At 44.9% G+C, this 26,651-nt stretch overlaps 1 protein-coding gene across 1 annotated transcript in view; it reads right to left on the reverse strand.

Annotated features, from left to right (window-relative positions):
• Positions 1 to 20,355, reverse strand: part of LOC142743235 (Krueppel-like factor 15) — a 34,261-nt gene extending 13,906 nt beyond the window's left edge. The window contains exons 1-2 of the mRNA XM_075853803.1: positions 20,264 to 20,355; positions 3,746 to 4,776 (exon numbers count right to left, since the gene is read on the reverse strand). Of these exons, the coding sequence (XP_075709918.1) occupies positions 3,746 to 4,674 (929 nt within the window). The 5' untranslated portion in view covers positions 4,675 to 4,776; positions 20,264 to 20,355. The remainder of the gene's footprint in view (positions 1 to 3,745; positions 4,777 to 20,263) is intronic.
• Positions 20,356 to 26,651: the final 6,296 nt, after the last annotated feature.

The raw sequence follows: 26,651 nt of genomic DNA on the forward strand, positions 1-26,651 counted from the left end.
TGAGACAGCCCCTTAAAATGTCCAAAATTTAGTGCGAACTTCTTAATATATACTAGTCCTTCTCAATGAATTAGAATATCATCAAAAAGTTAATTTATTTCAGTAAGGCCTCATGCACACGACCGTAGCCATGTGCACGGCCGTGATTTTTCGGGTCGGCCAGCAGCGGACTGTCAGCCGCGAGCCGCCCGCAAATCGTGGGCCATGCACATGGCGCAGCCATTATTTTCAATAAGCCTAGACCGCAGAATATGGCCGTAATAAGGCATGTCCGTTCTGAGGGCCAGGCTCCCGGGCCATGCACGGACCGTGAAAAACACGGTCGTGTGCATGGGCACATAGGAACGAATGGGGCCGCAATTCTCCTGTGGATTTTCGGGGGAATTGCGGCCGCAAAATCACGTTTGTGTGCATGGGGCCTATTTCAATTCAAAAAGTGAAACTCATATAGATTCATTACAAACAGAGTGATCTATATCCAGCATTTTTTTCTTTTAATGTTAATGATTATGGCTAACAGTGAATGAAAACAATTGAAAATAAAATAAGCCCAATTTCAAAAATTATTTTTAATACCGAAATGCTGGCCTACTGCAAAGTATGTCCAGTATATGCACTCAATACTCGGGGCTCCTTTTGCATGAATTACTGCATCAATGCAGCATGGCATGGAAGCGATCAGCCTGTGGTGTTATGGAAGCCCAGGTTGCTTTGATAGCCGCCTTCAGCTTGTCTGCATTGTTGGGTCTGGTGTCTCTCATCTTCCTCTTGACAATCTACCATAGATTCTCTATGGGGTTTAGGTCAGGCGAGTTTGCTGGCCCATCAAGCACAGTGATACTGTGGTTAATAAACCAGGTATTGGTACTTTTGGCAGTGTGGGCAGGGGTCAAGTTCTGCTGGAAAATGAAATCAGCATTTCCATAAAGCTTGTCAGAAGAGGGAAGCATGAAGTGCTCAAAAATTTCCTGGTAGATGGCTGCGTTGACTCTGGACTTGATATAACACAGTGGACAAACACCAGCAGATGACATGGCTCCCCAAACCATCACGGACCGTGGAAACTTCACACTGGACCGCAAGCAACTTGGATTGATGCCTCTCCACTCTTCCTCCAGACTCTGGGACCTTGATTTCCCAATGGTGAAACTCCAGTTTTCTGTTACTGAGCGCAAAATTAACAAGAACTATGATAGGACCAGGATGACATAGGGTTAGGGTGTCCTTAGCGCTTTGTTGCCATTATGTAACTGATAAACTGGAATTTATGTTGTTCCATATACCATGATCTTAACTAAAATTCCTCATGTTCATGGTATCAAAACAAACAGAATGCTCTCTTAACCAGTTAGTGACCGCCCCATAGTGTTTTTATGGCAGCCACTAATGGGCTTTATTCCGATGCAATAGCCTTTTTACGGCGCTGCATCGGAATACATAAACAGAGCAGGGAGCCGTTAAATCTCCCTGCTATCAGAGGTAGCTGAGGGCTGGGGGCATCCCTGCTCGAACGGGTGAGATCGATATCAGTATCAATCTCACCTGTTTAACCCCTCAGATGCAGCACTCAATAGCGAGCGCCGCATCCGAGTGGTTTTGGAGTGAGGTAGGGAGCTCCCTCTCATCCCACCGACACCCGGCGATAAGATTGCCAAGTGTCTGTGTCTTCTATCGCAGCCAGGGGGCCTAACAAAGGCCCCCAGGTCTGCCTGTAGTGTATGCCTGCTAGGTCATGCCTCTGGCAATCTGTTTTAATTGTTTATTTATTTTTTTTAAAAAATAAAAAAAAAAAAACATTTTTCAGACACAGCTTCTGTGTTGTCTGTATACATAGAAGCTGTATCTTGCCGTCAAAGCTAAATCCGTTAGGTCTGCAAGACTGACAGCTTAAAGGGTTTGTCCAGTCTGTGAAAACTCATGACCTATCCTCAGTATAGGCCATCAATAGCTGATGAGTCGGGGTCCGACTCCCGAGGATAAGCTGTGTTGAAGGGAGTGAAGCCCTCGTAAGAGCGCTGCTTCCCATTTATTTATTGTTGCTCACTGTGAATCATCGACACGCAGCGGCGATTCACATGTATTACAGTTTTTTCTCCAATTGAAGTGAATCGTAGAAAAGGCTGCAATTTCTGTGAATCGCTGCTGCGTGTCGACGATTCAGTGAGCAAAGGGGAAGCAGCGCTCGTACGAGCGCTGCACCCATTTCAAAACAGCTGATCGGAAGGGGTCCCGGGAGTCGGACCCCAACCCATCAGCTATTGATGGACTATACGGAGGATAGGCCATCAATTTCTACTAGCTGGAAAATCCCTTAAAAATCCCTTTAAACAAACGCTGGTCCGGAGAGTCTCTGACACGCAGGATCCAGCTAATATCAATTACGTCTGAGTGCACGAACTTAGATGTGATCGATAATAACATCATTCTTTCCAAATCATTTATCTGTGTAATCAGGACAACGATCAGCCGATAAATTAGCAAGCGTTCATTCATCGGCTAATCGATCTGTTTACGCGGCCAATAAAATGGTCGCTAGTTGACAGCACATCTCCTTGTGTAAACAGGGAGTTGTGCTGTCGACACGATGGAAATGTATGGGGATGGTCGGTCGTAGTAACGAGCACTCATCCCCATACATTACTGATCACAGCTCCTTGTGAAAGGAGCAAAAGAGCGCAGATCGACTAGCTGTTTTGTGGATGAGTACTCATTTTCATGGCCCTTGTCGGGCCGTGTAAAAGGACACTAGAGAAATACAATAGTTGAAGGGGCTTCTGTATTTCTTTTTTGATAAATCTACGTTGCTGTTTCTTGGCTGTCCCACCACTGATTATTTTCTGGGTCCCCTGATGCTCCTTTATTTATAATCTGGGGTTATTTCTGTCGTCTATAACAATGCCGCATCACGCTGTGGTAATGTGGGATTGTTATGGACTAGTGCATGGGTTGGCTTATCTCTTGAAGCCTGTCCCACCATGTTAGGTCTGTACTTCCACAAAAGCTGGGTCCAGTGTTCCGTGAAAAGGTAGCGGTTAGACACTGCTCGGACCCAGTGCAATGCTTTTTTTGAGAACTAGGCACAGACGACCACATTGTAACTGGAGCAGGACCCTTCTGTTTCAGTAGGCTGCGAGCTAGCAGTTGGCCCCACAAGTCCCCTCAGGAGGCACAAATTTGCCGGCAATAGGCTGGCTTGTGGTCTGCTTGGTAAAGACCTGAGAGCCTCAGCCGGTGTGTAAAAAGGAAGCGAAGTACATCTTTATTTCTTAAATATCTTTCAGGAATCAGCATATCATTCTGTGTAATTGATTGAGCGCCTTACCGAACTTCCACTAAATCTTTGTTCCTTCCCTTAGACACGGCTGGGGAGATAGTTTTCACAGAAGGGATTAAAAGCTGCACAGGCCTTTCTATGGTTGCAACAATCTCTGATTTAGCAACATAACGGACTACTTTTGTGCTCCTTTAGTGTTAAAATTTGTCTTCTGAACCCAGTTTAAGATAAATTGGTGTTTTTTTTGTTGTTTTATTTTTTAATTTCTAACATTAATGGCCCTGCCTTCGTAATGAATCAAAAGCATGAATAGGTAGTGGTGACAGAGAGCAAGTAGCCACATAGAAGTGGGTTCAGACCCAGAATCTTTAAAGAATCGGACAATGACCATGGTTGCTAAACAAGTCACCCTGTATGTATTTTGTGTTTTAATTATTTAATTGCAATTAAAACCATGTTAAGTTTGCTTACCTCCATCCACACTCTGGCCACGTGCAAACATAAGGCTTCTCCCCTGTGTGCCGTCGGAAATGGGCTTTAAGGTGTGAGTTTTTTGTGTACATCTTGTTACAACCAGGGTGACTGCACTTATGAACTCTGATCAGAGCTGGTGCACCCTTCTGATGTCCTTCACTGACAAATACTCCTCCTAATGTCAATGGTCGAACAGTCATTGGCAGAGGGGCAATTCTAACATACTTTTGGTCCCCAGGTGAATTAGGCCCTGGGACTGGAGCCAGTGCCAGGCTTTGGCCCTGTACACTGATAACCAGCTGCGTCAGCCGGACACCACCGGTAGAGCTCTGTGCCAAAGAAGCAGCACCAGGAACAGGTTGGATTTGTAGGATGACAGGAATACTGCCTGTCGTGGAAGGTGGACTGGCTGAAGTATCTGGGGTTAGTGGAGTTGATACATTCTCTGTTGGTTGAGTTGTATCGGTGTCTGACATCTCCTCACTTTTCATGCAATTCTGAACCCATGTTTCAGGAATGGGCTGCTTTTCAACCAGTTCTTCTCGGATCAGATCCATATTTTCCATTAAAAATTCCTCAATTTCCTCTAGGGTAGGACTAAAGTCTCCAGAGATCTGGGCACAAAAGTCTGGGAGTTTTAACTGTGCCATTGGAGTAACTTCCTTAGGCTCCTCCACTGCTTTTACCAATTGGGATAAAATAATTCCTTCCACTTCTTCATCTACACCCTCCTCCTTTATGGAGACAATACGGTCATCAAGCTGTTCTGCCAGGGATGGAGAGGAAGGGCTGGCATCATCCTGCAGAAGGGTGAGCATTGATAAGTCTCCAGACTGTGGCAGAGTCATGTTTTGCCCACATGGAGAAGTGGCATTAGACAGAAGATCAGAGGCAGAGAGTGGTTCACTGCAGATTAAAGAAACCATTTTCCAGGCCGCTAACCCCCCCACGCTCCTTGCCAAGTTGGGGTGGGGGATTGCCAGAAATGAACCTGTAAGCGGTCTTTAAATTTTGATGACTTCAATGATCTGTAGATAAAAAAAATAAAATATTATATTGAAAGAAATATTATATTGAAGCAAAATAAAAATCAGGTTTCATGTTAATTGGTGACAAACTGAACATCTCCACTACTGTTGCCAATTTGAAATAATACAGAACAGCACATGCTTAAAGGCTATGTACACCTTCGAAAGCCATTTTTCTTTTAAATAAAAAGGGGCGTATGTTTTGTTCAACTTTATAATTCGTTTTTATAATAAATTATTTTTACTTTGAGATATAGCTGCTTTATATCCTGTATAAAGAGCACCTGTATAATGCGCAAAGACCTGAATCCGTCAGGGACTGACGAGTTCAGTGTTAGCAGCTCCTGCGTGTCTGACACGCAGGATCCACCTGTAATCTATTAATGGATAACAGGTGGATCCGACCTGCTGACACTGAACCAGTCCGTCCCGTGGACCTGATGGGTACAGGATTCAGTGTAAGCTACAGCTCCTCTGTATACAGAATACAAAGCAGCTGTATCACAAAAAGTAAAAATAATTTATAAAAACTAACTCTAAATTTGCACAAAACACACTGATTGACCTATTTATAAAAAAATAAAATAAAAATCGCTTTCAAAGGTGTGCATAGCCGTTAAAGTATATGTACATAGTCACAATCACGATTTTTAGTCACATGTAGAAAGCAGCTCACAACAGGTATTGAATCCTCTATGCTCCGGTGTGTCAGGGAACACTGGGAATCATATGATTCAGAATAGAGAAGCCCAGCACTACTGGAAGTCAGTAAAAATCTTCTGCTTTATTTCATGCCACATTTGGAATTTAACTATGTTTTGTTATATAAAACAGAAGACTTTACCGACTTCCACTGGTGCTGAACTTCTCAATGCCGAACCAATATATATATTTTTTTAACGTTCCAATGCATCTAAAATGTAAAATTAAGCAACTTTAATAGTATTGATAAAAATATTGTTTTAGGTCTACAGCTCCTAGGCAGACCATGTGTCTCCATGGTGAAAGACTACAAACAAACCCATTGTAGTCTGACTCTGCAATCATATTTCCTGCTATCTATCCTCTACTTCTTGTTTACCTACCAAATGTATGTTAACAAGAAGTAGAGGAAAGAAGAAGTAGAGGAAAGAAGAAGCACACAGCCTTCAATTCTGTGGGTCACATTAGATCCAATCATTTCTTAATACTTCTTTCTTTATACGCCACCAGATATTAACAGGTGTGGAACACACCTAAAGACAGTAATTTACAGCTTGATAAATGCAAATATACACACATTGCGTATCTGATGTATGTATGTCAGTAGTTGACTGAAGACATATGTTATGTATATCAGTTGTATATAGCTGTCTTTTGGTCCAGTATCCATTACAGTTGCTCCCCTAAGATCATATGATCTGTATCACGTTAACAGCATCTGCAGTGCAATAAGCCATTGCCACTTAAAGGACGGGTGTCGCAAATTATTATTTTTTTTATATATAATATTGCTTTTAGTATGTTATTAAAATACATTTTATTTATTTGTGTGTTTGTGTTTTACTTTTTTCTTCTAACTTTTACTTCTCTATGGAGGCTGCCATTTTGTTTTTCATCTCTGTATGTGTCGATTAACGACAGAGATGGAATACGGCAGCTACAGTGCATAGGAGTCAATGAACGGGAGCCGTTCCATTGATTCTGCTCTCTGTCTCTGTACTGCGCAGACGCAGGTCAGAGTCACACAGCAGAGCAGCTGTTTGCAGGGAGATAGCAGGCGCCATCATGAAGACCAGCTGAACTGCAGGTAAGATCTGTGTCTCTGCATGTCCCACTCTCTATCTCAGAGACCGCAGCTCTCGTGACCCCCGACAGGCCCCCGCCCCCCCCCCCCGACGGCCGCCTCCCCCAAACAGTCGTCCCCCCCCCCCGACGGGCCCCCTACCAGTCGTGCAGGAGACTCTGTATAAAGGACACATGATGTAACTGTCCTGGGAAAGCTGGGTGATACTATGCCCGCTGTTAGTGTGGTACCCAGCTTTCCCAGACCCCTGAACGATAAATCTCTCTTGTTGTGCTGAGACTGAGAGGTTCATTAGTCACATCCCCAAACAGTCTCAGCACAACTAGAGAGATTTACTGTTCAGGGGTCTGGGAAAGCTGGGTGACCACCATTACCCCTCCTACTGGAGTGTTTGGGGATGTGACTAATGAACCTGTCACACTCCAGTAGGAGGGGTAATGGTGGTCACCCAACTTTCCCAGAAGCAGATATAACCAGGAAAGGGCTGGATGGACTGAGGGTGCACAGAGTTTTTGGTGATCCCCCTCTCATGTGATCGGACCTAGGTTACCGGTTCATCAGACGGGGTTCACGTGACTATAAATCTGTCCATAACAAGAGACAGTTCACTCAGGACAAGCCCTGCCCTCATGCCGTAGTGGTGTGGTTCTGTCTGCAGTGATGGCGGTGGGTGGCTCTGTCCGTCGGGTCATCTCAGGACAGATGGGGTGTCCGGATTGGAGACACAGCACCGCACCTGTCCTCAGGTTGTGTCTGGTATTGCAGTTCACCTCCATTGAAGTGAATAGGACAGAGCTGTAATACCACACACGACCTGAGGACAGGTGCGGCGCCATGTTTTCCTGGACGACCCCTTTAAGACTTTTCGTGTGTGTGTGTGTGTGTGTGTGTGTGTGTGTGTGTGTGTGTGTGTGTGTGTGTGTGTGTGTGTGTGTGTGTGTGTGTGTGTCAGAGCGTGCACGGGCGCCGCTGATACTTCATAGCCGCTTATCAGCTGTTTTGAAGAATCAGCGGCGAGCACCCCCCCCCCCCCCCCCCCACACACACACACACACACACACAAAATCAAGTGTAATCAAGCGTTCTAAGGCTGAGTTCACACGACCTATTTTCCGGCGTAAACGAGGCATTTTATGCCTCGATTTACGCCTGAAAAGACGGCTCTAATATGTCGGCAAACATCTGCCCATTCATTTGAATGGGTTTGCTGACGTACTGTGCCGACGACCTGTAATTTTACGCGTCACTGTCAAAAGACGACGCGTAAAATTACAGCCTCATCAAAGAAGTGCAGGACACCTCTTTGGACGTAATTGGAGCAGTTTTTCATTGAATTCAAGGAATTCAAATGAGGCCTTAGCCTTTTGGTGTGTCCTATAACTTCTTCCAGCTGCAGAATAACACCCAATATGGCTGCCGGACACTGCTTAGCAATTTGAAGACACCTTTTCATGGCTTGTGGGGGGGGGGGGGTGAGATTCCCTCCCACATTTACAGCAGCTGTGAGTCAGGTTGCTTTGCCTTATTCACCTTGCTGCAATTCTGGGAAGTGCCCCCCCCTGGTGGCCAACATAGGCAAACATGTCAAATTCTTATTTAATTTTTAATACTTTCCACCATATGGAAAAAATAAATAAAGCAAAAAACTTAAAAAATAATAGAAATAAGTAATGACACTTAAAAAAAAAAAATGTTTCATTTGCGACACATTCCCTTTAATAATAAGGGTGAAATGTATTAAGACTGGTGTTTAATATGCCACTTTTAATCTAAAAAGTGCTGGATTAAGATGTGCCCAATTTATTAGGTAGCCGTACGTCTCTTAATAAATTAGGCACATCTCGGCCATCTGTATGCCAGAAAGTCAAATCTACACCAGCTACGAGTTGGCATAGATTTGCGCTACAATTTATGCAGATTTCCGGCGTAAATGATAGTAAATTTGTCATTTCGAGAGTGGCCACGGCCTGCCTACTTTTTGAGGTGGAGGCAGCGTAAAAATTAAAAAAATGAAATTAAAAAAACAAAACTTAAAAAGCAACTGTTTTCTGGGGTACAGTGCTTATTAAATTCTCCCACTATATGTTGTACTATTTCAACCAAGCTTTTTCCCTCTATTTATCTATATATTGGAGTACTGGATATCACGAATAAGATTTTTGTTTGGGTGAAAAACAGTTATGGTAGAAAATGTATATCCCCCACCCCCTTGTTACATGTGTGTTTGGTTGGTTACCAATGTTGAGGCACATGGATTATCTATCCCTCTAGGTGAGCTCCCCAACCGTTCACACATTATATGAGGTTTTGTGTGATGTGATTTGACACGAGCATCCAAATATCATTGAGTCAAATACAATGGGCCTCATTTATCCAATTTGTTGAACAGAGCAAGTGGCCTTGTTGCACATAGTAGCCAGAGCTCTTAGTCAAGGATGATGAAATCTCTGGGTGCCGATCAGTTGCCATGGCAGCCAGAGGTGTGTTGAAGGCCTCCAGGTCTGCCATCAGTGCCTATTATTCCGCTTTGAAAAAGAGATCAGCAGCACATAAAGTCCACACACAGAAAATATATTGCAGAAATTTGTGAGACTGTCCCAGTCATCTTAATGGGACTTGCAGAAATCCACGCACGTGCTGCAGAAACAACCACATTCAGATGTATGGTGTGAATTTTCAGTTTCAGAAATTTCTGCAACAAATCTGCAGTGTCTGAACATATCCTAAAGACATGTTAAGAAACTAATCAGCCTAGAATTCTGAACCTAAATATAAAAGGTGCGTCTAAAGTGGCAGACAATCTGTGCCTCCAGGCTCCTGTTCAATTCCTATTAAAAAAGTCAAGTTTTGCTTTTTCATTTAGGTCTATGCAGCACCCAAGTGATCAACATTATCACGGTCTCCTTTGCCAAGAAAGAATTTAAAGTGCCAACCAGCAGACTAAAGCTGGCCATTCATATTAGAAGTCGGGCAAACCTTTCTGGCAATCTAATGTGCATGGAGTCATGCCCGATCCTCTGGTTCCCTAGGAGATAAGTTGTTGCCTATTGAATCTGAGCCGCCATGGTTAGGGGGGAGTTGGCCGTTGACTAAACAGATGTCGCGTATGTAATGGCAGGAAGGAGGTGAAGGGAAAGTGAGCCCTAATCTACCCACCGCCCTGTCCCTGCCTACTTGCAACGACCCGCCCTAGGCGACGAGGTACAACTGGGCGGCGGTCCCTACGCTGTCTAAGTGCACAGGAAAACAAACAGGGAACACGCAAGGGAAGGGGCAGTAGCCACGGAACGCCACGAGGAAACGGAGCGGCGAACGAACAGTCAGGACCAGGACGAAGTGAGTACACCCGAGCGGGCACGGAGACAGAAGCAAGCCAGGGGCAAAGCAAAGCAGGTCAAGCAGAACTGCAGCAAGGCAGAAGCAGGCTGGAGCAAGCAGCAGTGGGGCCAGGAATCCAAAAGAATTACAAGCACTGAGGGAGAGAACAGGGCAGGTAATAAAGGACAGGGGGCGGAGCTAACTCCGACAGACCAGGCCGCGATAAGCTCTCCCACTCCTGAGCCTGCCACCCTGGTTGGTGGGAGATGGTGTCAGTCGAACAGGTCTGGCCTCAGGTGTGGATTGATTAATCCCAGGAGTATACCTAGATGAAGTACCTGGCAGATCCCTAACAGCGTATGGCCGGCTTTACAGCCAGCCAATCAGCAGCTTTTACGCAGTGCCTTATTTCACTCAACCAATAGTATGCAACGAGCGAAAACTCCTGAGCTCAGGAGGGAAACTGCAGTTTTGACAAACAGGGGTGAAACAAGAGGTGAAGAATTTATTTTGAGTGGACAGCCAGTCTGCTGCTTAGAAAAACAAATTTAAAAAAATGGACCATCTTTAATATTACATTCAGTTCAGCAATTTGTAGTGACTCTACAGGATGAGACTTGTTGCATCTTGCAGATTTGAAAAAGAGGATTCAACTGAACTGAAATAACCCCGAAACTGAAAGTATTTCGATCCCATGTAAGAATCATCTGTTCTGCGGCTGTCTGAGCTGTCCACCTGGATTCAGCGCAGCAATAGTTACATGATCACACATCCTACTCAAACCACAGCCACTTAACCCTTGTGATACTCATGTGACCACATCTACCATTAGCTGTCTTATAGCCGATACCAATCACATCGGATGGTCTTGGGCACTAGTGAGCTCGATCACCCGTCCAGGGCAAAAGGCAAGCTGGTAAAACAACCTAAGGGGATATTCATACATTTCCTTTTTATGTGTATGGGACTATATTGAGAGAGTAGTTGCAGTTTAGAAGTTTCATAACCGGTATTATTTTCCATTATTACTTGAGAATAAGAAATAAAGAAAAAAAAAAAAAAGCTTGACAAACATGAGTTTAAAAGTAAAAAAAAAAAATATGCGGCCCTTCCGTGTGCACTGAAAATGTTAAAACTAAAGGAGCAGTTCTATAAAATGAAATGGTTCCTGGTGTTGGCTTACACTTTACCTGGTTCCCGACCGCTGGCTGTGTTTTTACGGCCAGCGGTCAGGGTCCTTAAAACCCGAGCCATAGACTTTTTACGGCTCGGGCTTTAACTTGCTGACTGAGTGATCGGGCAGCAGAATGTTGGGTCTCTGGCTGTCAGTGACTGCCGGTGACACGGAGGAGAAGATAGAAGCAGCTTTCGTTGCTTCTGTCTTCTCCGATCTCTTTTACACAGCGCTCAATGAACGCTGTGTATAGGAATAGAGGCAGCGGCTGCGCCGCTGTCTATTGGTCCCGGTTTTCATGTGACTGGCCACATGATCGGCGGTATGCCGTTAGTGGGCAGACCGCTGCTGGGTCTAACTGGACCCAGCACAGCCCTATTAGTGACAATTGTCACTATGAGAGGGCTGATTTCCCCTGTAACTGGGGCTGCTGTGCAGTGCCAGTTCCAGTGGAAAAAGGTGTAAAAGAAAGAATATATATAAAAGTTCCCCAAAGGTCTTTTTTGACCTTTGAGGGACAGGCCATAGTAATAAAAGAAATAAACGTAAAGTGCAACAATTTTTTTTTATAATAAATACACATAAAATTCCCACCCCAAAAAAAACGTAATATATTAAAATTTACAGTAGACAATGACGATCACAAATAAAAGGCCTATTTTAGGGTCAAACTATGTTATTGCCAAAGACAAATAGCTGAAATCTAAAAAAAAGCTTATTTTTTTTGACTATTATTTTCAAACTTTAAGCCTAAAAATTCTTAAATAGCAAAAAGGATGTGTATAAAAATGATTAAAAAAAAAAGAAACCTGCATTGTCTACGGAAAAAACATCCCAAAAATCACGTCGTTAGCCCAACAAATAAAAAAAAAGTTATAGCCATTTAACTAACACATGCTAAAAAGGGCTAAACGGTGTCTGGACCTGAAGGTTCAAAATAGCCCGGACCTGCACTGGTTAATAGGCTATAAAGATGCTGCAGATGACAGCGCCACCGCCAACAACGTAGCACTATCACAATTCTGCGTACTGTGCAAAATTGAGAACAGTTTTGTTAGAATCGGTTATGGAGGAACATGCTGTGATAAACGTGCAGCGTGCTGCTGTGACTTGGGAGTTCCTGTTAAAAACAGTAGCCGGCGTCTGTAGCTTTGCGTCAGTAACGTAAAGGACACCTCCATTGTAAAGTGCACTAAGCATTAATCCCGCTGTTCGCTGGCGCAGGTCCAAATACGATTATTGCAGTGTGTACTTCTGTGACAGATACTCTGGAAATTGGGGTTCACATGGCTTTTTAAGCCATCATGATGGTGTGGTGACATCACAACCATAGCTGGACTCACTTGAGGATCGTCTAGCCATAACAGAGCCCATGAGGTCCAGGAGCAGATAACCATCTGAAGCGGATGTATTACTTCCTGCTGGAGTTTGCTGCAAGTACCTTTAGCTCTTTTTTCGGTTTCTGCAACCCTACCAGTAGAGGTCATAAAAGTGGACATGACCCAGTGATGTATAGCTGCAGGTTGGGGCCATGGTACCCCATTCCAACACTGGGATTGTGTCTGTATCGCGTGATGTCTAAGTGTATATGGCTTTGTCAGGACTTGTCGAATGAGTTATGATCTGTTTTATGATGGATCCGAACGGAGTCCCATCCTTTTCTTTTTACTGCATAGAATACCACAGCCATCATGGAGCAACACAAACCGGACAGAGATATGTATGAACAAAGCCTAACTTCCCACTACATCTCACTTCACTGTATTAAGAAAAATACATTCATTGCATATTCCAACATTCCTCCAAGACCATAGAGCTAGTAGGTCTCCAAATAGTCAGCAGGCTCATGTAGCAATATATCATGATGGCATGGTGCCCACATAGCATTTATGCTCATAGAAAAAAAACCTTGCATACATTGCAGTGCCACACACAAATTGCTATGTGGGCAGAACGATCTGACTGTACAGCAATTTTGCCAACATAGTAGTTCCTACATAGAAGAATACTAATCTTCCAGAATGTTACACCCGGTAAAACAAACATATGTGGCTCTTTAAAAATAAATAAATATATAATGAGAACAATCATAATGTAGAGCACTTTATACTTACAATTTTCTAATATATACCTCTAAATTAAAATCAATCCCCTTGCAACAGATTGTTTATATCATGGAGCCCTTTGGCAGCCTGTTGAAGCCTATTGACTACACATAATAAGATATTTTAGTCCCAAAGTAGTGCAAAAAGTGTGAAACATTTTTGCGACATTTGCAATGGTGATATGTGAAACATCTGCAATTGAACAAAATGATCATTTATGGACCCCTTGCAATTTATGGCTGAGTTCACACGTGGCGGATACACTGCGTAATAGCACACAGCACATCCGCCCCGTCTGCCGCAGGGAATCCCGGGCGAAACTGTGGTGCAGATTTCCGCCCGGAATGCCCGCCTGGAAAAACTGCAGCACTAAAGCCGGCTGCCCTCATGGGATGACGTCTCATCCCAGGAGACCGCTGCAGCCTGTGATTGGCTGCATCGGTGATCACATGAGATTAAGCGTCATCCCAGGAGGATGAAACACCTAAGCTCGTCCTCGCTCGTCTGACACGATGCAGGACCTGTGAGTGACGACACAGCGTGATCTCTCGAGAACACGGCTGTGTCTGCACTGCCAGAAGCTGGGCGTTCTGAAGAGAAGTGGATGATACTTCTATACACAACGCCCAGCTAGTAAAAGTATTAAAAACGCCCCGATGTACGCACATAATACACGCCCACTTGGACTTTTACTTTTCAACACGCCCAGTTGTACTTTTGCAAGCCTCATTTGCATAACTACAAAAATGGTCATAACTTGGCCAAAAATGCTCGTTTTTTTAAAAATAAAAACGTTACTGTAATCTACATTGCAGCGCCGATCTGCTGCAATAGCAGATAGGGGTTGCAAAATCTGGTGACAGAGCCTCTTTAACATATTGTATAGATGTAATGTGTGTATACATGTGTTGCATTTATATAAACATAGAGCTCTATTCATATATGTACAAATTATTTTGTTAATCTTAATTATTAAAGGAGCCAAGATGAACGCCACCAAGTTGTCAACAGTGAGTCAACAATGAGGTCAAATAAAATCAGCTCTGTTGTCTTGAAGATCCCACATCCCTGCATTTGTTTTGCTAAAAGGGAGTCATGCCATTCACTTCTAATGGGAGATTTAGCTTAAAGGGGTTGTCCATTTTGAAAACCCAATTTCATATAACCTATTAGGGATTTCTAAGTTAATAAAGGGGGGTTCTCCGTTTAGGATCCTCACCTCTCGGCCAGAGTGTAAAACAGTTCCCAATAGAGTGTCTGACTGTAGGAGACCTGTACTGATTTGCATTACATGGGCAACCCGCTAATTTGAGTTGGACCTGTGTAATGCTTAATCTCCCCTGTGGTGGCGCTGCAGGGAAATTTAGCACTTACTGCCAGGTTTCCCCACAGATTCTAGCTGATCACTAGGTTCCCAACAGGAGAACACTGATCTATATATTGTCAAGAGACACTTCTAACAAGCAAAGATTGTGCAAAGAGGAGAACCTGTTTAACTCAGCAATAGAATAGAATAGAATAGAATTTATATGAGTAACAGATAAGCAAAAGGGCTCATAACTCGTGTGGTCTACGGTGCGTACAGAGAACGATCTGCATGTAGGTTTTTTAAATGAAATCTAGCACAAGCAGGTTTCTTGTAACTATCATACAACTAAAGTCGAGACTTGCCCTCATTCATACCAGCTGCTTACTGTATGGCACATACTACATGACACAGCTCTGTTCTATTACTGGAATCGCCGCGGTAAGCGAGACTGGATGTGACTTGACAAAATTAGAATTCGGATGAAATGTCAGTCAGACAAGAAATATATATATATATATATATATATACACACGCCTGACATTGCCCCCACACAGTATAGTGCTCCACACACAGTATAATTCCCCATAGCTACCCCCACACATTATAATGCACTCCACGCAATATAACGCCCCTATAGCTGCCGTCCACTCTGTATATTGCCACCCATAACTGCCCTCCATACAGTAGAATGCCCCCATAGCTGCCCCCACACAGCTGCAATAGTGCCTAATAAAATACATACTCCCCTAAGCCCGTTCTAACGACGAGTGGAGATCCCTCTGCTCCTCCAGTGTGTTGGCTCGGCGTAGACAGGCGCGACGACATCACTGCCTCTCGCCTGTCTGCGCTGAGCCATAGTGAAAGGTAGAGTAGGGACTTTACAGCTCCCTGATCTACCATTGGATTCAGCTGTATCTGCGTCCTGAAGACGGAGATACAGATGAAACCGGGAAATAAATTGAAGAAGCCGAAATGCACGAGATGACGTCGGTTAATTGTGCTGAATTTTGGTTTCAGTTATTTTTCGATGAATTGCCCAGCACTAATACATACATACATACACTATATGGACAAAAGTATTGGGACACCTACAGGAGCTTTTATGACATCCCATTCTAAATCCAAAAGGCATTAATATGGAGTTGGCCCTCCCTTTGCAGATAAAATCGGTTCCATTCTTCTGGGAAGTCTTTCTACAAGATTTTGAACTGTGTCTGTGGGAATATCTGCCCACTCATCCAGAAGAGCATTTGTGAGGTCAGACACTGATGCTGGAGGAGAAGGCCTGGCTCACAATCTCTATTCCAGTTCATCCCAAAGATGTTGGATGGGGTTGAAGTCAGGGCTCTGTGCGGGCCAGTCAAGTTCTTACACACCAAACTCACCCAACCATTCCTGTATGGACCTTGCTATGTGCACTGGGGCACAGTCAAGCTGGAACAGAAAAGGGCCTTCCCCAAACTGTTCCCACAAATTGTCCAAAATGTCTTGGTATGCTGAAGCATTAAGATTTCCTTTCACTGGAACTAAGGGGTCTAGGCCAACCCCTGAAAAACAACCCCATAGCATTATCCGTCCTCCACCAAAATGTACAGTTGGGACAATGCAGTCAGGCAGGTAACATTCTCCAGGGATTCGCTAAACAGACACATCCATGCCTACCAGAGAGTGATGTCACACCACAGAAAACGTTTCCACTGCTCCAGAGTCCAGTGGCGGCGTGCTTTACACCATTTCATCCAACGCTTGGTATTGTGATTGGTGATGTAAGGCTTGCATGCAGCTGTTCAGACATGGAAACCCATAACCTGAAGCTCCGGCAAACAGTTTTGTGCAGATGTTAATGCCAGAGGAGGTTTGGAACTGTGTATTTATTGAGTCAGCAGAGCGTCGGCGACTTTTATTCACTATGCACCCCTCACCACTTGGCGACCCCGCTCGGTAACTTTACACTTGGGCCCCATACACACGACCATAAAAATTGTCCGTAATTGCGGACACATTCACTTCTATTGACCACAGATACCTTCCCGTATATTCACGGGAAGGTGTCCGGGCCATAGAAGTGTACCACAAATGTTTAGGACTCGTCCTAGAATTTGCTTTTCACAGACCGTGCTCCCATACTTATGGGAGAACTGGCAAATGCAAGTGGCTGTCCGGGGCACTCGGCGGCCCGGTCATGCCCGCAATTGCACAGACAGAGAGCGCTCTCTGCAGAACAACCAGCCTATGTGTGTTCTCGCGGGAGGGAAAACAGCACAAGCCGCCCTGACACTGTCTGTAGCTGATTGGACAGTGTCAGAGCGAAAAGATCACGGCCCCTTGCCATTTAGTTAGATAGAAACACACCATTGACTGTTCAGGAGCTTATTTACATATCGGGTGCCAAATATAACAGCACCGATATGTAAATAACGGAGGAGGATAGGAAAATAATTTCAAGCGAGAGTTTTTGTGAAGCCCTGCCTATTACATGCTGCACATCTTTGGGCAGGTGAAAGGTTCTCTTTAAGGTGTAAAGTGGTCTCGCAAATGGCTTCCAGGAAGGAGTTATTAATCGAAATGCAATCTGCTATAGTCGCTTTCATACAAGCAGAGCATAGTCTGCGGGAACCTGCTCATCTAGGTGTGCAGCGTACCCTCAAGACATACGCCGAAAACAAGAGTATGTGATGGACCACAAAAAAGGACAGCATTTTTCAGAGAGTGTTCCAAACAGGACAGATTCAAAAGAGCTAGTCAGATCCGTGCTGCTCTGATGGAAACTAGGAAGAGTAGCGGGTCTATCGTGACGGTTAAACGCCACCTTGTAGCTAGTGGCTTAAAGTGATGTGTTTCAGCCTGTAAACCAGTGCTTAGGCCCATTAATAAAAAGAAGAGGCTATTGTGGGCTAAAAAACACAGGAGCTTGACCACTAGTCAGTGGATAAAGTTTTTTTCACAGACAAATTTGAAGTTTGAGGTGTTTGGGTCCAAGAGTCTAAAGTCCGTTCATCGTGCGACAGCATGCTTCATGCTTGCATTCAGCCCACAGTCAATTATGGTCTGGGGATGTTTCATAGGTGGTTCAGTTGGTGACTTACTAAATACCGAAAGGAATTATGGACTCCAAGCGTTACCGTAACATTCTGGCGCGCCATGCCATCCATGGCGGCACTTATCTTGATATAGTGTAAAACCACAACAACCCAAAACACACCTTCTGTCATTGCAAAAAGTACATTCAGTCAAAAGAATGACAAGCACTGAAGAACATGGTTTTGCCACGCCAGAGTCCCCATTGCAATCGAAGGCCCCATGAACACGAACGTATTTTTGCAGCCCTCATTCATTTAAATGGGCCCATGTACACGACCGTGGTTTCCACGGTCCGTGCATTGCCCGGGAGCCTGGACCGCAAAAAATAGGACATGTTTCATCACGGTCGCATTTCGCAGTCCAGGCTCGTTGAAATGAATGCACACGACAATGTGCACGGCCCGTGATTTTCGGGCGGCCGCTGGTGACACTCCGTGGCCGTCCGAGCTGCAAATCACGGCCCGTGCACACCACTACGGTCGTGTGCGTGAGGCCTAATCCTCTGGGATCATTTGGACAGATCTGTTACAGATGTGCAAGTTACGAGACAAAATCACCTTTAATAGTTGCTACAACAGAAGTGGGTTGCAATTGGAGCCGAAATTTTAGACAAGTTGACTGACAGAATGCCCCGCTTTTGCACTGCTGTGTTCGCTCCTAATGGTGGATACTTCGATAAGAATTTTTTTTTTTTTTAAGGAAATCAAGGCTCAATTCTTTTGTAAATGTCAAGAGTGCAAAACAGGTTTATTTGCCTGAAATCCATATTCATCACATACTAGCTTCTTTTGTTCATTTCCCAAAAACAAAATAGATGATTTGGGTGGTGTATTGAAATTAATGAGCAGTGGAGATTAGTAGTCCTCTCTATTCATCAGAATGCAGCGCACGGCCGGTTTATCGGCTTACAGCGGAGGAATGCAAGAGAGTAGAAAGATGAGAATTGCAGACTCGGAATCGGCGCCTTTCAAGCTATTTACGGGTTACTGTAGCTTAGGGGCGTTTTTCTCTCTTTTTTTTTTTAGAGGTGTCAGTCTCTAAATTCAGTAGATCAATGTAAACCAATACAGCAATGCTTCTAGGGAACAACATATGTAATACAGCATTGCGGGAAACACGTTCACAACTAGCAGTTACAAGTAAGTTTAGGCTAAAAGAAGATATCTATTTTTTTTTATTGTTACCCTGCACAGTATGAACAATTCGTTCAGTCGATTTTCAGTAACCAGTTAAAAATTAGATGCCGTATTACAGAAAACAGTTACCAGTTTGCCATTGATCGCTACAACATATACAGTACTACTGGGTATACTAACACAGCGCCATCAGTCACTGACCAAAGGGCAAGGATTCTGTGCATCGCTCCTCCAAACTAAAAAAGTCAGGCGAGTGGTAATCTTAGGGCTAGAAGATGATATAGGGGTTAAAGCCGAATGTCCCAAGTGATTCAGAGGTTAATGATTTACATAGTGGTCGGGCACGCTACATTTTTTTTTTTTTTTTTCGGTCAGATTTTGCTGTATAGACCATGAGCGAAGTTTTACTTATGTTGCCCTCTTGCTCGAGGGCGACATTGTCAGATTGTGCTACTCCCAAGGGTCGCATTACCGATCTGAGACATCTATGGCATACCGACAATATATGCCATACGTTTCTGATAGGTGGGGAATCCAATTCTGAGACTCCCACCTATAAGGCTAATGGGGGTCCCATGCACCCCTTTTATCACTCCAAGGAGAAGACGATGAGGTGTTCTTTCTGGAACTGAACATAGATAACGTGTCCCAATGGTTGAGGGATGCACGGAACGACATTGCGAGCTGCGGGTTGTGCATGTAGGGCAAATATGCGAAGCAAAATGCACTATAATGCGGTTGCACATTGCACCAGAGAAGTGGAGTACCCGGTGTGCGCCAATTTTGTGTTGTGTTTTAAAAAGTTGCTAGAAAGGGTCTTGCATCATTTTATAGGGCAAAATATTGGCGTAAAATTAAAGCATAAGGAAGAGGGACGTGTCTAACGAGCTGCACCAAATCCATCATGCCATCTGCGTCATCTTTAGAAATTTTGCACGATTTGGGGGAAGTTTCAGTATTTTCCCCATGGGAAAAAGATTGGAAATCACTCCATTGGATGAAGTACAGAATTGGTGCCAATGTTACGATAAATCAGGACGCTGTGATGATCAGATGACATGTAGATTGTGTGTGGCTTGTATCTCCAGTATGTCTGTGTCCTGCTTGCGTGTCACTAGAGCAATCGGCAGGATTTTCCACCAGTTGTCATAAACGGCTATGAAAAAGAAGCTGGGGACACACCCACCTCCTCCTGTGTGACAGCCCGAGTGGAAGGTCAGCTCACGGCAGCAGCCATCACAACACTCCGGGCCTGGCAAACACCTCAGGAACTTCTAATGCTAAATATACGATCTTTACCATGTGCTACAGTTACGTCCCCCTCATAGCCAGCGCTTCATAGCTCTCCCTCCGTAGAAAGTCCATAGACACCAAGCGCGTCCAGACGAACGCACCACACCACACACGCGTACGTATGGCGGCCGTGGGCGCGTACATGCATGCAGCACATAGCATGTCAACACGTCAACTTTCCGCACACAGGGAAACTTTGCAAAACACCAAACGCTGCAGTCAAGTCCCGTCTACCCGTCTGCATACGAAGTGTATGTAAATGCGGGCTGAGGAAGCGCGTCCTACCTGTCCTACAGCGCGGTCCCCCTATGTTACCCAAGGGCCCGCATGGCGCTGCTGCAGCTCCTGTCTTCCATGCTGGCATTCAGCACTCACATGACTAGGGGAGGCTCGATCAGCAGACGCGTGCTCCCATTGGACAGCATCAGGGGGGCTCGGCTGAAGAATATGATTCTCATTGGCCCTCGTTATTAAAAGAGCTGCCTCAGGTCTGCAATGTTACGTCAGGAAAGAAGCGGCGGGGGGCGAGCGGAGCGTTAGGGGCTCATGTTTATATAAATATATATGAAGCGTCCTCTGGAGATTGGCATATAACTAAACATCTAGGCTTCTGTCCGTGCAGCGGCGCAAAGGCAACTAATAAAGTTGTACGCAGCGTACGAACAGGACGGGGACTAGAGAGCACAGTCAGTACATGTGTTTTATGAAGGGGCGTGTCATCATGTGGGGTTTAAAGCGACCTAATCTAGAGAAGAGTTAAAAGCCCTCACTCCCAGGCCTACAGCGTGCTCTTTGTGTATCAATCCAACAGCCACGTGGCTCGCCATGTTATGACCTCAACCTGCCGTGGTGTAGTATGATTACATGGGTAGCGGCACTTTCACTAATATTTTCGGCAGTTGTATTTATCCCCTTAACCCCTTCCCTCCTTGGCCACTTTTGACCTTCCTGACAGAGCCTAATTTTTTCAAATCTGACATCTTTCACTTTATGTGGTAATAACTTCAGAATGCCTTCACCTATCCAAGCGATTCTGAGATTGTTTTCTCGTGACACATTGGACTTTATGTTACTGCCAAAATGTGGTCGATACATTCAGTATTTAATTGTGAAGAACACCAAAATTTAGCGAAATTTACATTTTTCTCAATTTAAATGTATCTGCTTGTAAGATAGGCAATTATACCACACAAAATTGTTCCTAATTAAGGCTGGATTCACACGAGGTAATTACGTCCGTAATTGACGGACGTATTTCGGCCGCAAGTCCCGGAACGAACACAGTGCAGGGAGCCGGGCTCCTAGCATAGTTATGTACGATGCTAGGAGTCCCTGCCTCGCTGCCGGACAACTGTTTTCAGTACGGGACAGCCATGTAGAGATAAAATTCACAAACGTCATTTTTTTTTGTAGAAATTCATTTTTAATCAATTTTTTTGTAACACAGAAAGTTATACCAGAGAAATGCAACTCAATATTTATTGCCCAGGTTATGCAGTTTTAGGAAATATCCCACATGTGGCCCTAGCATGCTTATAGACTGAAGCACCGGCCTCAGAAGCAAAGGTGTACCTAGTGGATTTTGGCCTCCTTTTTATTAGAATATATTTTAGGCACCATGTCAGGTTTGAAGGGCTCTTGTGCCAAAACCGTGGAAATTCCCCAAAAGTGACCCAATTTGGGAAACTACACCCCTCAAGGAAATTATCTAGGGGTATAGTGAGCATTTTGACCGCACAGGTTTATTGCAGAAATTATTGGAATTAGGCTATGCAAATTAAAATCTATATTCTTTCAAAGAAAATGTAGGTTTAGCAAATTTTTTCTCATTTCCACAAGGACTAAAGGAGAAAAAGCACCGCAATATTTCTAAAGCTATTTCTCCTGAGTAAAACAATACCCCACATGTGGTTATAAACGGCTGATTGGACACACAGCAGGGCTTAGAGTGGAAAGAGCGGCATTTGACTTTTGGAGCTCAAATTTAGCAAGAATGGTTTGTGGAGGACCAAAACAGAGAAAACGCCCAAAAGGTGACTCCATTTAGGAAACTACACCCCGTGAGGAATTCATATACGGGTGTAGTGAGTATTGTGACCCCACAGGGGTTTCATAGATTTTATTAGAATTGGGCAGTGAAAATAAAAACAATCTTTTTTCTTCAATAAGACATAGCTTTAGCTAAAAAAATTTCATTTTCTCAACACATAAAGGAAAAAAGAACCCTAATGGTATGTTCACACGAGGTCATTACGTCCGTAATTGACGGACGTATTTCGGCCGCAAGTACCGGACCGAACACAGTGCAGGGAGCCGGGCTCCTAGCATCATAGTTATGTACGACGCTAGGAGTCCCTGCCTCGCTGCTGGACAACTGTCTCGTACTGAAAATATGATTACAGTACGGGACTGTTGTCCGGCAGCGAGGCAGGGACTCCTAGCGTCGTACATAACTATGATGCTAGGAGCCCGGCTCCCTGCACGGTGTTCGGTCCGGTACTTGCGGCCGAAATACATCCGTCAATTACGGACGTAATGACCTCGTGTGAACATACCCTAACATTTGTAAAGCAACTTCTCTGTACAGAAATACCCCATATGTGGTCATAAACTGCTGTTTGGGCACACGGCAGGGCTCAGAAGAGAAGGAGTTTGGCTTTCGGAGTACAGATTTTGCTGGATTGATTCCTTGGCACCATGTCGCTTTTGCAAATCCCCTGTGGGACCAAAACAGTGGAAATCCCCCAGAAGTGACCCCATTTTGGAAACTACACCCCTCAAGGTATTCACCTAGGGGTGTAGTGAGCATGTTAACCCCGCAGGTGTTTTGCAGAAATTAATGTGCTCTCAATGTTGCAGAGTGAAAATTGGATTTTTTTCTATAGATATGACAATATGTGGTGCCCAGCTTGTGCCACCATAACAAGACAGCTCTCTAATTATTATGTTGTGTTTCCCGGTTTTAGGAACACCCTACATGTGGCCCTAATCTTTTGCCTGGACTATCGACAGGGCTCAGTAGTGAAAGAGTACCATGCGAAATTGAGGCCTAATTTGGCAACTTACACAGTATTGGTTAAAAATTGCAGAGGCTCTGATGTGAAATAATAAAAGAAACCCCTGAGAAGTGACCCCATTTTGGAAAATACACTCCTCAAGGCATTTATTAAGGGATGTAGTGAGCATTTTCACCTCACAGGTCTTTTCCATAAATAATTGCGCTGCGGATGGTGCAAAGTAAAAATACATTTTTTTCCCTAGATGTGACATTTCAGTGGGAAATATGCTATGCCCAGCTTGTGCCACTGGAGACACACACTCCCAATATTGTTAAAAGGGTTCTCCCGGGTATGGCGATGCTCTATATGAGGAAGTAAACTGCTGTTTGGGCACACATTAGGGCTCAGAAGGGAGGGAGCGCCATTTAGCTTTTGAATCATACCACCCATCATCTCGCTGCAGATCATACAGTGACTACAGTACTGATTAGAGGCAGAATAAACATTTACATTAAGTGACTCACCGGTGACGATCTCAGATTCTAGTTGTTCTTTTTCAATTTTTTTCTCCATCCGGTCAAGACCTCTATGATGACTTCTCCCGGCCACTGCCGATTTCTGCAGTTTGCAAGTCAGATGTCTTCAGCTTCTCACTGTTCAAACATTTCTGCACCTATAAACAAATATAAAGTTATCATGGTGCCAGACACTTAAATATACTTAAATATAATAGTACCATGCACTGTACCTCTAATTATAATAGCACCATACACTATCCCTGATTATAATAGCACCATACACTCCACCTCTAATTATAATTGCACCATACATTGTGTCACATACACACACACACACACACACCTCTGTAAATAGTACCCCCCATAGAGCTCCATGTAGATAGTGCCCTGCATAGGTCCCCTCTAGATAGTGACCCCCATAGAGCCCCTGTAGATAGTGCCCCACATACAGCCCCCCGTAGATAGTGTCCCATATATAGCCTCCCCTGTAGATAGTGCCCACATATAGCCACCCCTGTAGATAGTGCCCCACATGTAGCCCCCCCTAGTAGATAGTGCCCCACATATATCCCTCCTGTAGATAGTGCTCCACATATAGCCCACCCCTGTAGATAGTGCCCTACATATATCTCCCCCTATAAATAGTGCTCCACATGTAGCCCACCCCTGTATATAGTGCCTCACATGTAGCTACCCCTATAGTGTTCATATATCCTATCCCTGTATATAGCCCCCCTGTAGATATAGCCCACCCCTGTATATAGTGTCCAACATATAGCCCACCCCTGTAGATAGTGCCCTACATATCTCGCCCTATAAATAGTGCTGCACACACTGGTGTAGCTATAGGGGTCGCAGCGGTCGCAATTGCGACCGGGCCCCGAAGCCAGGGGGGCCCACGGCCCCCCGCACCACATCAATAAAAAGTTACTATAGTAACTCGGGCCGCGGGCCCCTGTTACTATAGTAACATACTTTACTTACCTTCCTGGTTCCGGGCGGAGGTCCTGACGTCACAGCGCTATGTACCGCGCACAGCATCGAGACTACAGAACTCCCGCCGCGGCCGAAGAGGAAGGTAAGGTTAGCCCTGACTGGCGGGGTCCGACTCCCGGGACCCGCCAATCAGCTGTTTTGAAGGGGCCGCAGCACTCGTACGAGAGCTGCTCCCCTTCATTCCGGTCACACTGTGAATCGGTGTCGGCGATTCACAGTGTGAGCAAGTAGTGAAATGAAGGGGAAGCAGCTCTCGTACGAGTGCTGCGGCCCCTTCAAAACAGCTGATTTGCGGGTCCCGGGCGACACATCAGCTATTGATGGCCTATCCTGTGGATAGGCCATCAATGTTTAGGGACTGCACAACCCCTAAGCCTACGATGTAGCAGGCTTAGGGGGCCCATGAGACAGGATCACAGATTGTGTGATCCTGTCTGCTGGGCCCTGTATCTAAGCCAATCACATGGTAGGCTTAGATACATGGCCCATGTGTGATCCTGTCTGCTGGGCCCTGTATCTAAGCCTACCACACTAGGTTTAGATACAGGGCCCCAGTACACAGTAATCTTATACTGTATAAGATTACTGTCTGCTGGACCCTGTATCTAAGCCTACCTTGTGGTAGGCTTAGATACAGGGTCCCACAGACAGTATCACACATGGGCCCTGTATCTAAGCCTTAGGGTATGTGCACAGACACTAATTACGTCCGTAATTGACGGACGTATTTCGGCCGCAAGTACCGGACCGAACACAGTGCAGGGAGCCGGGCTCCTAGTATCATAGTTATGTACGACGCTAGGAGTCCCTGCCTCGCTGCAGGACAACTGTCCCGTACTGTAATCATGTTTTCAGTACGGGACAGTTGTCCTGCAGCGAGGCAGGGACTCCTAGCATCGTACATAAGTGCGACGCTAGGAGCCCGGCTCCTTGCACTGTGTTTGGTCCGGTACTTGCGGCCGAAATACGTCCATCAATTACGGACGTTATTAGTGTGTGTGCACATACCCTAACACATGTGTTACTAATCATTTTTTGTGTGTTTTCTTACAGGTTCGGTCGTTGGACTACGGCGGATTCCAGGACTACTTCGATGACAGCTTTTTTTTTATTAATAAAATGGTTAATGAGGTCTGTGTGGGTTTTTTTTTTATTTCAATAAAATATTTTTTATATGTCTTTGTGGTTTTTTTTAAACTATATTACTACCGCCTTAGTAAGGGCCGCCGGCTGATTGACAGCATCCATTGCTAAGGTGGGGCTTAGTGTTAGCCGATGCAGAGGCTAACACTAACCCCCTTTATTACCCCTGTACCCACCGCCACCAGGGGTGCTGGGAAGAGCCGGGTACGATCCAGTACTTGACCATCTGTAGTGATGGTCGGCCACTGGGGTGGCCACAGGCTGGTATTATCAGGAGGGGAAAGGCCAGATACAGTGGCCCCTACCACCCTGGTGATGCTAGGCTGCTGCTGCTTTATTGTATCTGGCTGGTTATGAAAAATGGGGGGGACCCCACGTCATTTAAAAAAAAAAATAATAATAATTGGAAAGAACGATGTCGGGTCCCCCCCAATTTTCATAACCAGCCGGATACAACACAGCAGCAGCAGGCAGCATTACAAGGGTGGGAAGGGCCACTGTTTTTGGCCTTCCCCAGCCTAATACTACCAGCCTGCGGCCACCCCGGTGCCTGCCCGTCACTACAGATGGTCGGGTACTGGTTCGTACCCGGCTCTTCCCAGTACTCCTGGTGGCGGTGGGTACCGGGGTAATAATGGGGGTTAGTGTTGGCCTCTGCACCGGCTAACATTAAGCCCCGCCTTAGTAATGGAGATTGTCAATCAGCCGGCGGCCATTACTAAGGCGGTGATAATAAAGTTTAAAAAGATACAAGCACATAGAAAAAATATTTTATTGAAATAAAAAAACAACCCTCATTAACCATTTTATTGAGAATAAAAAAAATGCCGTCATTGAAGTCCTCGTATCCGAAGTCCAACAACCGAACCTGTAAAAAAACACAAACACACAAAAATAATCAGTAACACATAAAGAAGCAAAATTATTATTCTTACCTTTCCTGGGTCCAGCGCTGGAGCCGCAATGTCAGCGAGCTGGGCCCTGTATCTAATCCTATCATGTGTGATACAGTCTACT

This window comes from Rhinoderma darwinii, chromosome 2 (assembly GCF_050947455.1).
Source record: "Rhinoderma darwinii isolate aRhiDar2 chromosome 2, aRhiDar2.hap1, whole genome shotgun sequence".
Lineage (NCBI taxonomy): Eukaryota > Metazoa > Chordata > Amphibia > Anura > Rhinodermatidae > Rhinoderma > Rhinoderma darwinii.